The 13,790-nt window shown below is 42.8% G+C and overlaps 1 protein-coding gene across 1 annotated transcript; it reads left to right on the top strand.

Annotated features, from left to right (window-relative positions):
- Positions 1–651: 651 nt before the first annotated feature.
- LOC140128701 (olfactory receptor 6B9-like) lies at positions 652–4,740 on the top strand. Its single transcript, XM_072150400.1, has 3 exons — positions 652–663; positions 3,817–3,964; positions 4,133–4,740. Exons 1-3 carry the CDS (start codon positions 652–654, stop codon positions 4,738–4,740), a joined length of 768 nt encoding a protein of 255 aa, XP_072006501.1.
- The last annotated feature ends 9,050 nt before the right edge of the window (positions 4,741–13,790 follow it).

Genomic DNA, 13,790 nt, shown 5'->3' on the forward strand with positions numbered 1-13,790 from the left:
TTTACGGATTAGTAAATTGTTAATTCTGGCAAAACCAATTGGAACTTTGTATTGGCCGATGTCTTGAAAAAGAGAGTTCATGGGAAGATTGACGAACATTAGCGATTTTGCTGCATTTGTCATCCATGGGTTGTCCTTGAGAGTTTTTATGGTGTTCTGAGAGGGTCAAATTGTGATTGATATTGGTCTTTTTATTATTTATTTATACTTATTATTGAGGTAACAGATATCTTGATTAACAAGGACACAGAAAGTCTGGATCGCTCAACATTTATGGTGAATCTGATAAAAATGAGAGCAAGATTCACCCCAAAACAATTGAAAAATGCACAAAACTCTTCTTATGCCTAATTCATTTTTTTATATATATTATGTATTGAAATGCATCGGCTAACCTCGGGGAGAAGCTGTGAATCATTTCTAGATTTCTCTTTGGACCTGTGCAAATGAGACTAAGGAGACCCAGATACCAACTCCACAGAGGGAAAACCATCGGATATATACGATAGATCTGCCAGGCGTCTTGTTATGGAGTCTCCTCTGTCACTGAATTGGCTGCTCATTATGTCATTTTACAGAATATGCAGAAACTGATATAGATTTTCCAAATGATTTCCCTTTTCTGAGCTCACAAATAAGAATATTGAGAACATGGACTTTCCTGTGAGTACCTGGAGTGATCCATCAGCAGCAGATTGGGGCACATGTATCATAGTTTTTCGGCTGCCACTTTTTCAGGTTTCCTTAGGTCGGCTGCTTAATCATTGAAATGTATTGTAAGTTTTTCCCCCTTGTTTAGTCTCACTTTTGTGATTTTTTGTGGTGTGCAACTTTTTAGTCCCAAATAGTTACTCCCAAAAGTAAGTCTGGGTGTAGCACGCTTTCTTTCGCGATTTATTAGACACAATAATGGGACAATTTCAGAGCCCAAAAGTCGCACAAGTTGAACAAACATCTGGGCTACAAAGATAAATCAGGCCCCTGCATCACATCCTGGAGGCGGCTGGTGCGCTGCTCGATTCTGCACTTAAAAAGGCACACAAAAGAAAAGAAAAATAAAGCATTATTAGAGATACATGACCCCTTTGAGTACAATATTCTACCCATCTAAATTATACGAGGGGTTTTATTCATAAAATGTGGCTCTGATCATAGTATCATAGTATCATAGTATATAAGGCTGGAAAAAGACGCAAGTCCATCAAGTCCAACCTTTAAGAATTAAATAAATGTTTTATCCCCATAACCCGTGATATTTTTTCTCTCCAGAAAGTCATCCAGGCCTCTCTTGAACATGTACATAGAGTCGGCCATAACAACCTCCTGCAGCAGAGAGTTCCATAGTGTCACTGCTCTTACAGTAAAGAACCTTTGTCTATGTTGATGGTAGAATCGCCTCTCCTCTAGGCGTAGAGGATGCCCCCTTGTCCTGGTCACAGGCCTAGGTATAAAAAGATCTTTGGAGAGATCCTTGTACTGTCCGTTCAGGTATTTGTACATTGTAATGAGGTCTCCCCCAGTCTTCTTTTTTCTAAACTGAATAATCCCAAATTTTGTATTCTGTCCTTGTATTCTAATCCCCCCATTCCCCTAATAATCCTGGTTGCTCTCCTCTGCACCCGTTCCAGCTCTACTATATCCTTTTTATACACTGGTGCCCAAAACTGTACACAATATTCCATGTGTGGTCTGACCAGGGATTTGTATAAGGGCAAAACTATGTCTTTATCATGAGAATCTATTCCTCTCTTGATACATCCCATAATTTTATTTGCTTAAGCAGCAGCTGCCTGGCTCTGGTCACTAAAATTACGTTTACCATCCACCAATACCCCCAAGTCCTTTTCAGCTCCAGTTTCACCAAGTAATTAACTGTTTAGAACATAATTATACTTTTTGTTTCCATGGCCCAAGTGCATAACTTTACATTTATCTACATTAAATCTCATCAACCATTTCTCTGCCCATCCCTCAAGCTTCCACAAATCCCTCTGTAATGCTAAACTATCGGCCTCAGTATTTATTACTTTACAGAGCTTAGTATTATCTGCAAATATTGAAACTTGACTGGGTAAACCCACTACAAGGTCATTAATACAATGGCCCCAATACTGACCCCTGTGGCACTCCACTGGTAACGTCAACCCAATCTGAGAATGTGCCATTAATGATGACCCTCTGTTTTCTATCACTAAGCCAATTACTTACCCAAATACACAGATTTTCCCCTATTCCCAGCAGTCTCATTTTATATACCAACCTTTTATGCGGCACAGTGTCAAATGCCTTTGAAAAGTCCAGATATACAACATCCACAGCGTCCCCCAGATCCAGTCTTAAATCAAAATAAAATGTGAAATGCAAATCTTTTTTTAAATTGTGACTTATTTATGAATATTATCAGTCACTGGGGGTCATTTATCTTATCTCTGTTTGTTTTGTTTTGTTCCTGTCTTTTCATTTTTAAAGTTTTCCTTAAAGGGGTATTCTCGTTTCGTCTGGGCATTTACATTCAGTTTCACTAATCTTCCATATATAAACATTTCTTCAATTGGATGTTATTAAAAAAATGTTCCTGTGTGAAGATAATTTCTCATAAATGTAGCCATGTTGTCCCTTAGAAACGAGATAGCTTCCTCGGTTACGACCACCTCACACTCTGGCAGCAGTGGCCAGACATGTGCTATTGAGTCCTCCCTGACCTCCTGGATTCAGCCATCATTACCACAAGACAACAGTAACTCCCGGACATTTCATATACCAAAACCTTTTTGTTTATTTGTGCAATCTCTCAGGCAGAGGTGGTCGTATCCGAGGAAGCCATCTCGTTTCTAAGGGACAAAATTACTACATTTATGAGAAATTATCTTCACACAGGAACATTTTTTTTAATAACATCTAATTGAAGAAATGGTTATATATGGAAGATATATCAAACTGAATGAGAATGCCCAGACAAGAATACCCCTTTAAGTGTGGTTTTGTCTGGAGTTTTTTGGCACCAAAAAAGTCTCAAAAAATACTGAAAAAACTGGAAGAAAATTAAACATAAATGACCCCCAATGCCTCATTAATGAACCATCCTCGAAAGTGAGGAAATTACATACCCAGAATTTAAGAAACATGAAATTATCATAATGACTGACACATAGGGACATATTTATCAGGACCTCTGTGCCACGTTGGTGGTCCTGAAATAATCGCAAATGCTAGCTTATTGCTTATTGTTAGCACTTACGACTATGAGGCATGAAGGGGCATAATGGGGGGGGGGGTGAGGCCAGCCAAGCCGAGGGCCAAGACTGCATTTATTTCTATGCCAGGCTGCAGCCTCCTGATGTATCGGGGAAGGAGGCTGCAGCCTGGCATAGAAATATACCCCCTCTTTATATATGCTGCTGTGAATATGCCCATGAGCGCCAGCATATGATAAATGTCCCCCATAGACCAGATCTTTCACACCCACATCTATGGCACATGTTGTACATCTGTACTGTAGAGGAGCTGCTCCTGTGTTATAACTGAATTATTACTTGACTTTTTGATATCTTTGTACCCTCAACATTTCATGATTATTTCAATTAAATATGTATGTAATTTCATTGTTGTATTTTATAATAATGTCCCATAATGACCTGCAGTATATCAGGCCTAGAATTACAGAAGTGCACGCTATACACCTATTATACACTAGGGGAGGTAATGGGCACACAACCTGTGTCCTGGTATAGAGAATGTGATTTATATCGGTGTCTTATCATATTCTACAATATAATAGTTGAACTAATTACTTTACAACTTGTCTACTTAATTTAGGTTGAGAATTTGACTGATATCATGGAGTTCATTCTTTTGGGTTTTCAGGGCAGCCAACAATTAAGAATTTCAATCTTCTGTCTAATTTTTGTAACATTCTGTGTGACAATATGTGGGAACCTCCTGATCATCGCCCTTGTGTCCACCAGTAGGATCCTCCACACTCCCATGTACTTCTTCATCTCACAGCTGTCCATCAGTGATATAATGATAATCTCAGTTGTTGCTCCTAACATGCTCCATGTCCTACTGAATAATGGGGGCACCATCCCCTACAGCGGTTGTATGACTCAGTTTTATTTCTTCTGTGTTTCAGAAACATTTGAGTGTCTTATCCTGACGGTGATGTCCTATGACAGATATGTGGCCATCTGTAACCCCCTCCGTTATACCTCTATCATGACAAATGGATACTGTATGAGATTGTCGGCAAGTTCTTGGTTGATCAGTCTGTGCAATGCCTACATTGAAACATCTAAAACCTCAAAGTTAAAGTTCTGCGGGTCGAATATCATTGACCATGTTTTCTGTGATCTTGTTCCTTTAGAAGAACTCGCCTGTTCTGACACATTTCCTATGAAACTACAATTGTATTTGTTAAGTATTCCATTTGTGATTATCCCCAGTATAATAATAGTTGTTTCTTATGTGAACATTGTCCGGGCCATCTTAAGAATCCCAGCTAATATCAGTAGACAGAAAGCCTTCTCCACCTGCAGCTCCCACCTCACTGTGGTCTCCATATTCTACTGGACTGTGTTCAGTGTTTATGTTCTTCCATCAAAAGTACAATCCTCAGATGTTAATAAGATCCTCTCCCTGCTCTATACTGTATTCACTCCACTGATAAATCCCATCATATACAGTTTTAGGAACAAAGATATAAAGAAAGCCGTACAGGACACTATTCACAAACACTTCTAACTACTCTCAATCTCTACTGACTATGGATGGTTGAGAATAAGTTAGGACAGTTGTCCTTTTGTGTTTTTCAACAATTAATTGAATGAGGAAGGAAATTCATGATATTCATGCAAAACACAATTTCTCTTCTTTATATTTCAGCAGAAATTTGCAGCTAAGAGCCTACGCACCTTATTTGGATATTAAGATAAGGCGGTATACCAGCTACAAGCAATAATCAGCATAAGCAACTGTGTATTATTGGAAAACTTTCCCGAGCCATAGCACAGCCAAAAAATCCTAAGGAGGAACTGTTGACTCGTTGCTTATCGTTTCTTTCTTATTGACCGTGAGTAGGACTCACTAACTCAAATTGAACTGCATTTGCACTCTCTGGGCTTGTTTGGCTGTGCTATACATTTTTCATGGAGAGAAAGTGAAAGTTTAGCCCATTGCAGCTCTGGTCCTGAATATGACCATTTCCAAATGTTTGGCCTTTGAAATGCTCACATTCAAGCTGGTGGAGATGGACAGTTTTAGAGATCTGTTGGGGCCTGTCGCTCACTATGATGTTCCCAACCAACGCTACTTTTCCCACTTTTCCCGGGAGGTGGTTCCCTCCTGCACCAACAGGTTGGACATGATCAAATGTGCACTGCACAACAATGCTGTGAGTCCCCAGGTTCACCTCACAACTGACACGTGGACTAGTAAGTACGGGCAGGAACATTATATCTCTATAACTGCCCACTGGGATAATGTAGTGGCAGCTGGTTCCAAGGAAGTAGGCTCTGGCTCAGATTCTAGCCCCACCCAGGATTGCCAGACATCAATTGTTGCCTACAGTTGTCTCCCACTCAACCTCCTCCTCTCCTGCTTCCTCATTTAGTCAGGACACCGCCCGCAACACCACTTTTAGCAACACAGCAAGCTGTGCTAAAACGTATCAATCTGGTGAAAGACCAGGAGACACCAGGGATCTGTTGACTGATCGAGGAACAGACAGATGAGTGGTTTCAGGCTCTGAACCTCAAGCCCAGCAAGGTGGTGTGCAACAAAGGCCAGAAGTGTGTAGCAGCTTTGAGCTGAACCTGGTTGACAAGACCAAACTGAGAGCACAGCGGATCCTCTGCTCCACCTCAATTATAAAACCTGCAGACAAAGGGGGTGCAATAGTCATAATGAATACTTCTGACTATATCAAGGAAGCAAACAGACAGCTGTCTAACCCCATTCATTATAGTAAACTTGAGAGTGATCCAACAGAGGCCTACAAGAAGCAACTTATTGATATGACCAAGAAGTTTTCAACTGAGATGCAACACAAGGTCCACCTTCTCATTCCAGAGGATCCCAGGCCAGGCTGTTTCTATATGCTCCCCAAGATACACAAAGATGGCAATCCAGGAAGGCCTATTATTTCTGGCATTGGCACCTTGACAGAAAGTTTCTCAGGTTGGGTGGAAAATCTCCTTAAACCCCTGGTCAGAAATACTCCTAGCTACATCCAGGACACTACTGACCTTTTAAATAAACTCAAGACTGTAGGCCCACTTCCTGATGGTACAATTCTGGCCACCATGGATGTGGAATCTTTATACACTAACATCCCCCATAAATATGGAATGGCAGCATGCCGGGCACACATGGAGAAGCACAACTTACCAACAGAACTGGTCTCAGATCTCATACAATTTGTGCTCACCCACAACTATTTTTCATTTGGAGAGGATCTGTACCTGCAGTGTATGGGAACATCGATGGGTTCAAGGTGTGCACCACAGTATGCCAATCTTTTTATGGCTGAACTGGAAGGTGCTTACTTATCCACATGCACCACAAAACCCATGATCTATCTCCGTTATATTGATGATATTCTGATCATCTGGACTGCAGGTGAGGAGGCCCTAATTCAATTCCATGAGGGCTACAACAACTTTCACCCCACCATCAATCTGAAACTAAGCTATTCAGACAAGGAGATACACTTTCTGGATACCACCATACAGATTAAAGACAGCCACTTAACCACATCTATATTCCATAAACCTACAGACAGAACGGCCTACCAGAGAAATAGCAGCTTCCACCCCAAACATACCAGACAATTAGAGATGAGCGAACATGCTCGTCCGAGCTTGATGCTCGTTCGAGCATTAAGGTACTCGAGACGGCTCGTTGCTCGGACGAGTATTTCCCCTGCTCGAGATCGAGCATTTAATTAAAAAAACACAGTGAAGAACAATGAAGAATAGAATAAAAACAGTGAACACAGGATCATTTAAGTGAAAAACACAGTGAAGAATAGATTACAGATGTTCGGCACATCTGCTTACTTGTCGGAAGATACGCGCGGAACGGTGCGAACAAAATAGCATGTGAAGAACAATATATATGTGTGAAGAAGACATTGCAGAACACGGTGAGCAGGACGGAGACACAAGGGAGCAGCACAGAGACACCGGGGAGCAGCACAGAGACACCGGGGAGCAGCACAGAGACATCGGGCAGCGGCACGGAGACATCGGGGCACGGAGACATCGGGGCACGGAGACATATGGGCACGGAGACATCGGGGCACGGAGACATCGGGGCACGGAGACATCGGGGCACGGAGACATCGGGGCACGGAGACATATGGGCACGGAGACATCGGGGCACGGAGACATCGGGGCACGGAGACATCGGGGCACGGAGACATATGGGCACGGAGACATCGGGGCACGGAGACATATGGGCACGGAGACATATGGGCACGGAGACATATGGGCACGAAGACATCGGGGCACGGAGACATATGGGCACGGAGACATCGGGGCACGGAGACATATGGGCACGGAGACATCGGGGCACGGAGACATATGGGCACGGAGACATATGGGCACGGAGACATATGGGCACGAAGACATCGGGGCACGGAGACATATGGGCACGGAGACATCGGGGCACGGAGACATATGGGCACGGAGACATCGGGGCACGGAGACATATGGGCACGGAGACATATGGGCACGGAGACATCGGGGCACGGAGACATATGGGCACGGAGACATATGGGCACGGAGACATATGGGCACGGAGACATAGGGGCACGGAGACATCGGGGCACGGAGACATCGGGGAGACTTCAGTGGAAGAAGAGCAGCGGATCCCGGGACAGCGTATCTCCCGACAAGTAAGCAGATGTGCAGAACATCTGCAATCTATTCTTCACTGTGTTTTTCACTGCGTTTTTCACTTAAATGATCCTGTGGTCACTGTTTTTATTCTATTCTTCACTGTTCTTCACATCTGTTAACTTGTCGGGAGATAATATACGCGCGGAACAGTGAAGAATAGATTGCAGATGTTTGCATACATATGCTAACTTATCAGAAGACATTCTTTTTCAATTAATTAACACATTTTATTCCCGAACCATGGTCCCTTTGAAAAATGCTCGAGTCTCCCATTGACTTCAATGGGGCTCGTTATTCGAGACGAGCACTCGAGCATCTGGAAAAGTTCGTCTCGAATAACGAGCACTCGAGCATTTTAGTGCTCGCTCATCTCTACAGACAATCTATCATATACAGCCAGGCCATACGCTACAACCGTATCTGTTCAGACAAAAAAGATCTGGAAAAACACCTCCTGGAGCTCAGGTCTGAATTTCTCCAGTTGGGCTACAGACCAAAAGTGACTGATAACCAAATAGGTAAAGCTGCAGCCATCAACAGAGATGATTTACTCAAATATAAGGAGACCCAACAGGAGGCCAGAGTACCCCTAGTAGTCACTTATAGCCCACAACTGGAGATCCTGCGTCACATTGCCAAGGAACTCCAACCGATTCTGCATAAAGACACAAGATTAAAAGAAATATTTCCAGTCCCTCCTCTCCTGTCCTTCCGACAACCACCAAACCTGAAACAACTGGTTGTCCGGAGTGCCCTGAGACCCCCATCAGAAAATGGTACCTCACCTGCCTGCAAAGCAGATGTAAAACGTGCCATCACATCCGCACAGGTGACCAGGTACCTGTACCCCAATCACAGCAGGTACATCAGATCAAGGGGACCTTTTCCTGCAGGTCCTCTAATGTGGTCTACCTTATCATGTGTCAGCAGTGTCCAACCACAGGCCTTTATGTTGGAGAAACAGGTCTCCATCAACTCCATCAACGTATGAACTCACACAGAGCTGATATTAAAAATGAAAGGAAAGATCTTCCAGTGGCTGCACATTTCTCCAGAGAGGACCACACTATGGAAGATTTGCAGATTACTGTTTTAATGGGACATTTTAAGACACAGAGGGAAAGGAAAGAATGGGAGTATAAATTAATGAGGAGATTCAACACCTTGCAAAGTGGTCTTAACATCCATGCCAGCTTCATGACCTCCTACCTCTGACCTGGAGGCCACAGGCAGATAAGAGCCAGGGCTCATGTGTCTCGCCTCATAGGTTTTTAATGTTTTTATTGCCATCCTGTTGTAAATAAGATGTCCCTGTTTTTATCAATCTGTTGTTTTAGAGGTTTTTTTAATATCCTTTGATGATCACTGTTTAGTGTGTATAAAATGCTGTGAATTTTCTGTTTCATGTATAACATCATGTCTGACGAAGAGAACTAGTATTCTCGAAAGCTCCACCATCAAATATACTCAGTTATCCTCAAAAAGGTATCGCCTGATTTCTTCACTCTTCTTCCACCTCAATAAACAGCAGAATACAGTCAGTGTCAGCATATGGTTATTACCTGGCAGGAGGAGCAGCAGTACCAAGAGGCAGATCGAGAACAGGCGAACGACCAGAGTTTTGGTCCAGTAATTTGGTTGTCTGATGAACCCACTTATCACCTGCTACATGGCTCAGATGTGACATGAGAAGATATTGTAGACCAGAGTAAGGACTCCACGACTGAATAATAGGATGTCAAGTACCCAACTCACTGCCCCTTTATTCTATAAACTATTAGAGCAAGGCAGGTGACCCCAATATCATATTTTACCATGAGCAATTAGAGCCATACCATAATTATATTATACTGTGTATTTCACGCTAACTAAAGGGGAAGGGGACCTTTTATCCAATGTACAAAAGAATTATTTAGGTACCAGATGACAGAAATGCACCAGGCACAGGGCCCACGACTAGCCGCAGCCAGCAGGGTGTATAGGCACCACATAAACAGGAAATTAGATAATCTACAGCTCACCCATCTAATGGTACAATGCTGAAATGAGTCACATTTCTGTATATTGCATCAAAAAACTGCAGAGGGGAATCCTGGAAGGTTTTAAGAACCTTAAAGAGGTTTTCCCAAGAACGAAAGTTAGGCCCTGGGATAGGGCCTAACTTGCTGATCAGTGGGGGTCTCAGTGCTGAGATCCCCACAGATAACGAAAACGAGGGGTCCGATGGGGTCCCACGTACCTTTGTCGGCCCCCTCGCTGCTCTGTCAGACTAACGGAGCAGACGGCCATGCATGACCTTTCTGCTCCATTAATCTCTACAATGGAAATTGTCAAAGGCAGCCCCATAGAGATTAATGGAGCAGAACAGTCATGCATGGCTGTTTGCGCCATTACTCTCATGGAGCGCTGAGGGGTTGGTCAGACTCCTCGTTTTTGCGATCTTTGGCGGTCTCAGGGACCCTATCGGACCCCTTGTTTTCATGATCTGTCGTGTACTCAGCACTGAGACCCCCACTGATCAGAAAGTTAGGCCCTTACTTGATCAGCAAGTAAGGGGTTTACATGGGAAAACCCCTTAAAGGACGCAGTGTAAAACGGTCTTCAGGACAAAGCACTTTTTTTTCTCATGTACAATTTCCAATGGACATCATTTTTGATTTTATTATCTGACTTGGGCTTTTTTTGTGTTCAGAGTTGTTTTTTTCCAATGGTTCAATATTTATAGCAAAAATAGCTTAGTGACAAAAATGTATTAACTCTTTTCCATTGGGGCGAAGAACAAACAGCTCTTTTTCCACTTGTTTAATTAAATCATATACACAGTCTACCATACAGTATACAAATTGTCATAAAATGATTCTGTGGGTTAGTACTATAAGGGAAGCACCTAAACTGCTTTTCTTGACTATATTTTATTAATTATAGTTTTTTTGTGCTATAAAAAGGATACACACTCAAAGTCAGAAGAGAGTGTGAAAACCCAAGGCAGGTAAAATACACAACCAAAAACATACTCACAACCCTGAGAGAACACTAATGGTGATAACGAAGAGGAGTTGGATCTACTACAAGCTAAAGAGTAGAGTAAAAAGTAGGATCACCTGGGTGGGAGCGCAATGTAGCAACCCAAGGGGCCAAAATTCTTAGATACATTGGGGGTCATTTACTAAGGGCCTGAATCGCGTTTTTACGTCGGGTTACACTAATTTTACCGCTTCGCGTCAATTTTCACTGAATTGCCCCGGGATTCTGGCGCACACGATCGGATTGTGGCGCACTGGCGCCGGCATGCATGCAACGCAAATCAGGGGGTGTGGCCATCAGAAAACCCGTCAGATTCGGAGTAACTGCCGTATTTTTTTTTTTTTAAATGTGTCGTTTGACACGCACTTACCTGCACCCGGCCTGGCTTGGTGAACTTCAGTGAACTCCGATGGACTTCAGCGCAGCAGTGACACCTGGTGGACATCGGGGGAACTACCTTAGTGAATCGCCGAAAGACCTGAATCCTCCACAGAGAATGCGCCGCTGGATCGCGAATGGACCGGGTAAGTAAATCTGCCCCATTGTGTTGCCGCGCTGGTTTCTTAATTTTTTTATGCCAAGAAGTGGGAAGTAGGTTTAGCAGAATAATTTGCTTGTTTATTGAGGGAGCATCAACAACTGAATGAATACTTTGAATTAATGATTCCACTGCAAAGGAGCGGATTTCAGTGCATCCCCATCAGATATTTAAGTATGAACCTCTACTCTGGTGCCACCTCCAGCATTGGTTAACATTGTAATGAGAGGGAATCCTATGCCACCTCCTCACTATCTTATAACCAGTCTCCTTCAGTGTAATCCATCTGGAGGGGTCTACTAAGTATTTGTGCTACTTCTTGTTCAGAAAATCTGGAGTCCAGCGCCTTTTCTTAAGGGTTCTCAGCTATAAGTAATCTGTATGATGTGTAGACAAGTTAGCATGTAGGTGATGTAGAGGCAATAAGCTTTTCAAATCAGGTGAGATCCTGCTAGTAGTGATGATTGGGATGGGTGAAATTGGGACTCATCGGGTTTATCCGAAAATTGAGGAAAATTAGGTTGGGGTCCTAGACTTTGTCACAGACTAGAAATAAAACACAAACCTCTTTGAACTAATGGGGACCCGAATTTAAACAAATAAAAAAAAATTGTAAAATGGGAGAAGTAAGGGGTAGGGGGCTAAAAAATGGGGGTAATAACAGAACAGGCAACATGACCAAAATAGGCTCTGGAAAGTACACAGTATTTTTCGGACTATAAGGCACACCGGAGTATAAGGCGCACCTGATTATAAGGATGAATGACCATTGATCATAGGCAGTGGTGGTGCGGAGGAAGAGGGAGAGTAGTAACAAAATCCAGGGTAGCCAGCAGAAGATGCAGAAGGTTGCAAAGTCACATTGGGCAGCCCATAGCCACGATGTGGCCAGTCACCACCCACCGTGCCGAGGGATGAGCATTCCCTGGTGTGGAAATTTTAAAGCTATGTACAGAAGACAAATCATGTGTAAGGTGCTAGTCCTTGAAGTGAGCAACAATTTGAGAACCACATGTATGACAATGCCCCAGCAAACAAAACATGAGCTGCGGTGGATGACAACATAAAGAAAAAAACACATAAAAACAGCTGTGGCTCCCTCTGCTGCTTTGGTTGTCTAAGCTTCTACCATCGCCTCCCAAGTGATAAGACCAACTTGTAAACGGCTGCTCTAAGGTGAATGGGACTCACTTGGTTGATGATTATCTATTGACATTTCACTTGCTAATATACAAGGGATCTTCCCTGCTCAATTTTGGAGAGTTGGTAAACTGGACATGTGGCCAGAGCTTGATCCCTTTGTCTTCTAGGTGCTGGCCTAACATACCGAATTCTGTCCTATGAGATTGTGAGTCCAGCACTGCCAGGATTTTATCACCGTCAAGCGGATCAAAGTACAAAGCCAAAATGGACAAGATTAGACTCATTGAAATGACCCGGGCATGGATCCTATCGGAGCAGTACAAACAGGAAGCAGTAGAACGGCTCTCACCAAAAAGTTATCATTTAGTTAAGGTATTTTTTATATTCACAAACATGTTGAACAGTAAATTCATGAAGGGAAGGGAGGACGTCAGGACATCCCCAAAAAGGCAAGAGAAACGGCGGCTGTTTTATGCACGTGGTGCTTCATCAGGTTTTCTTACAAGAAACTTACAGAATGTGGATGAAACTTATCAGACAGAAAGTGTTACTTTTCCTGTGGAACTTTTCAGAAGTGACATCACTGAGTCTGGGGAAAAAAAAGTCTGGAAATAGATATAGATGAGAGAAGCTGCTGAGATGTGATGAGACCTATCAGTCTGTGTATATATGTATGTGTGTATATATAGGGGCAGCGCCGGGGCTCTGGATCAGTATCATGTGTCTGACACCATGGACCTTCTTACATGGAATATCCTAATACTGACACTTTCTGCTCCGGGAGGAGATTCCTGACTCCTCAGGACAGGAGAGAGGCCCCGGGAATGAGGACATGAAGCCTCCAGGTGTAGTAGTTGTCACTATATGTGTCCTGTATGGGGAGGACTAGATAGCAGCATCATATACATCACACATGTTTACTGTGCTATGTATATTATATTCCAGGTGAGGTTCAGTAAGTCCTGTGCTGTAAGCCAAGTACTATAGTATTGTGTTATACAGTAGATGTGTTATGCAGGGTGTGACTACTATTTGTAAGTTTATACTGGTGTCATTTACAACTTAGCTTTAGCCATATTTAATGTATTATGTACCATATAAATGTAAAAATATAAGTATAAGACCAAAATCAGAGAACAATGACTGATCACTTGATTTTCTCAAAAATAATATAATATCCATTGTTG

Source organism: Engystomops pustulosus, chromosome 4 (assembly GCF_040894005.1).
Source record: "Engystomops pustulosus chromosome 4, aEngPut4.maternal, whole genome shotgun sequence".
Classification (NCBI taxonomy): Eukaryota; Metazoa; Chordata; class Amphibia; order Anura; family Leptodactylidae; genus Engystomops; species Engystomops pustulosus.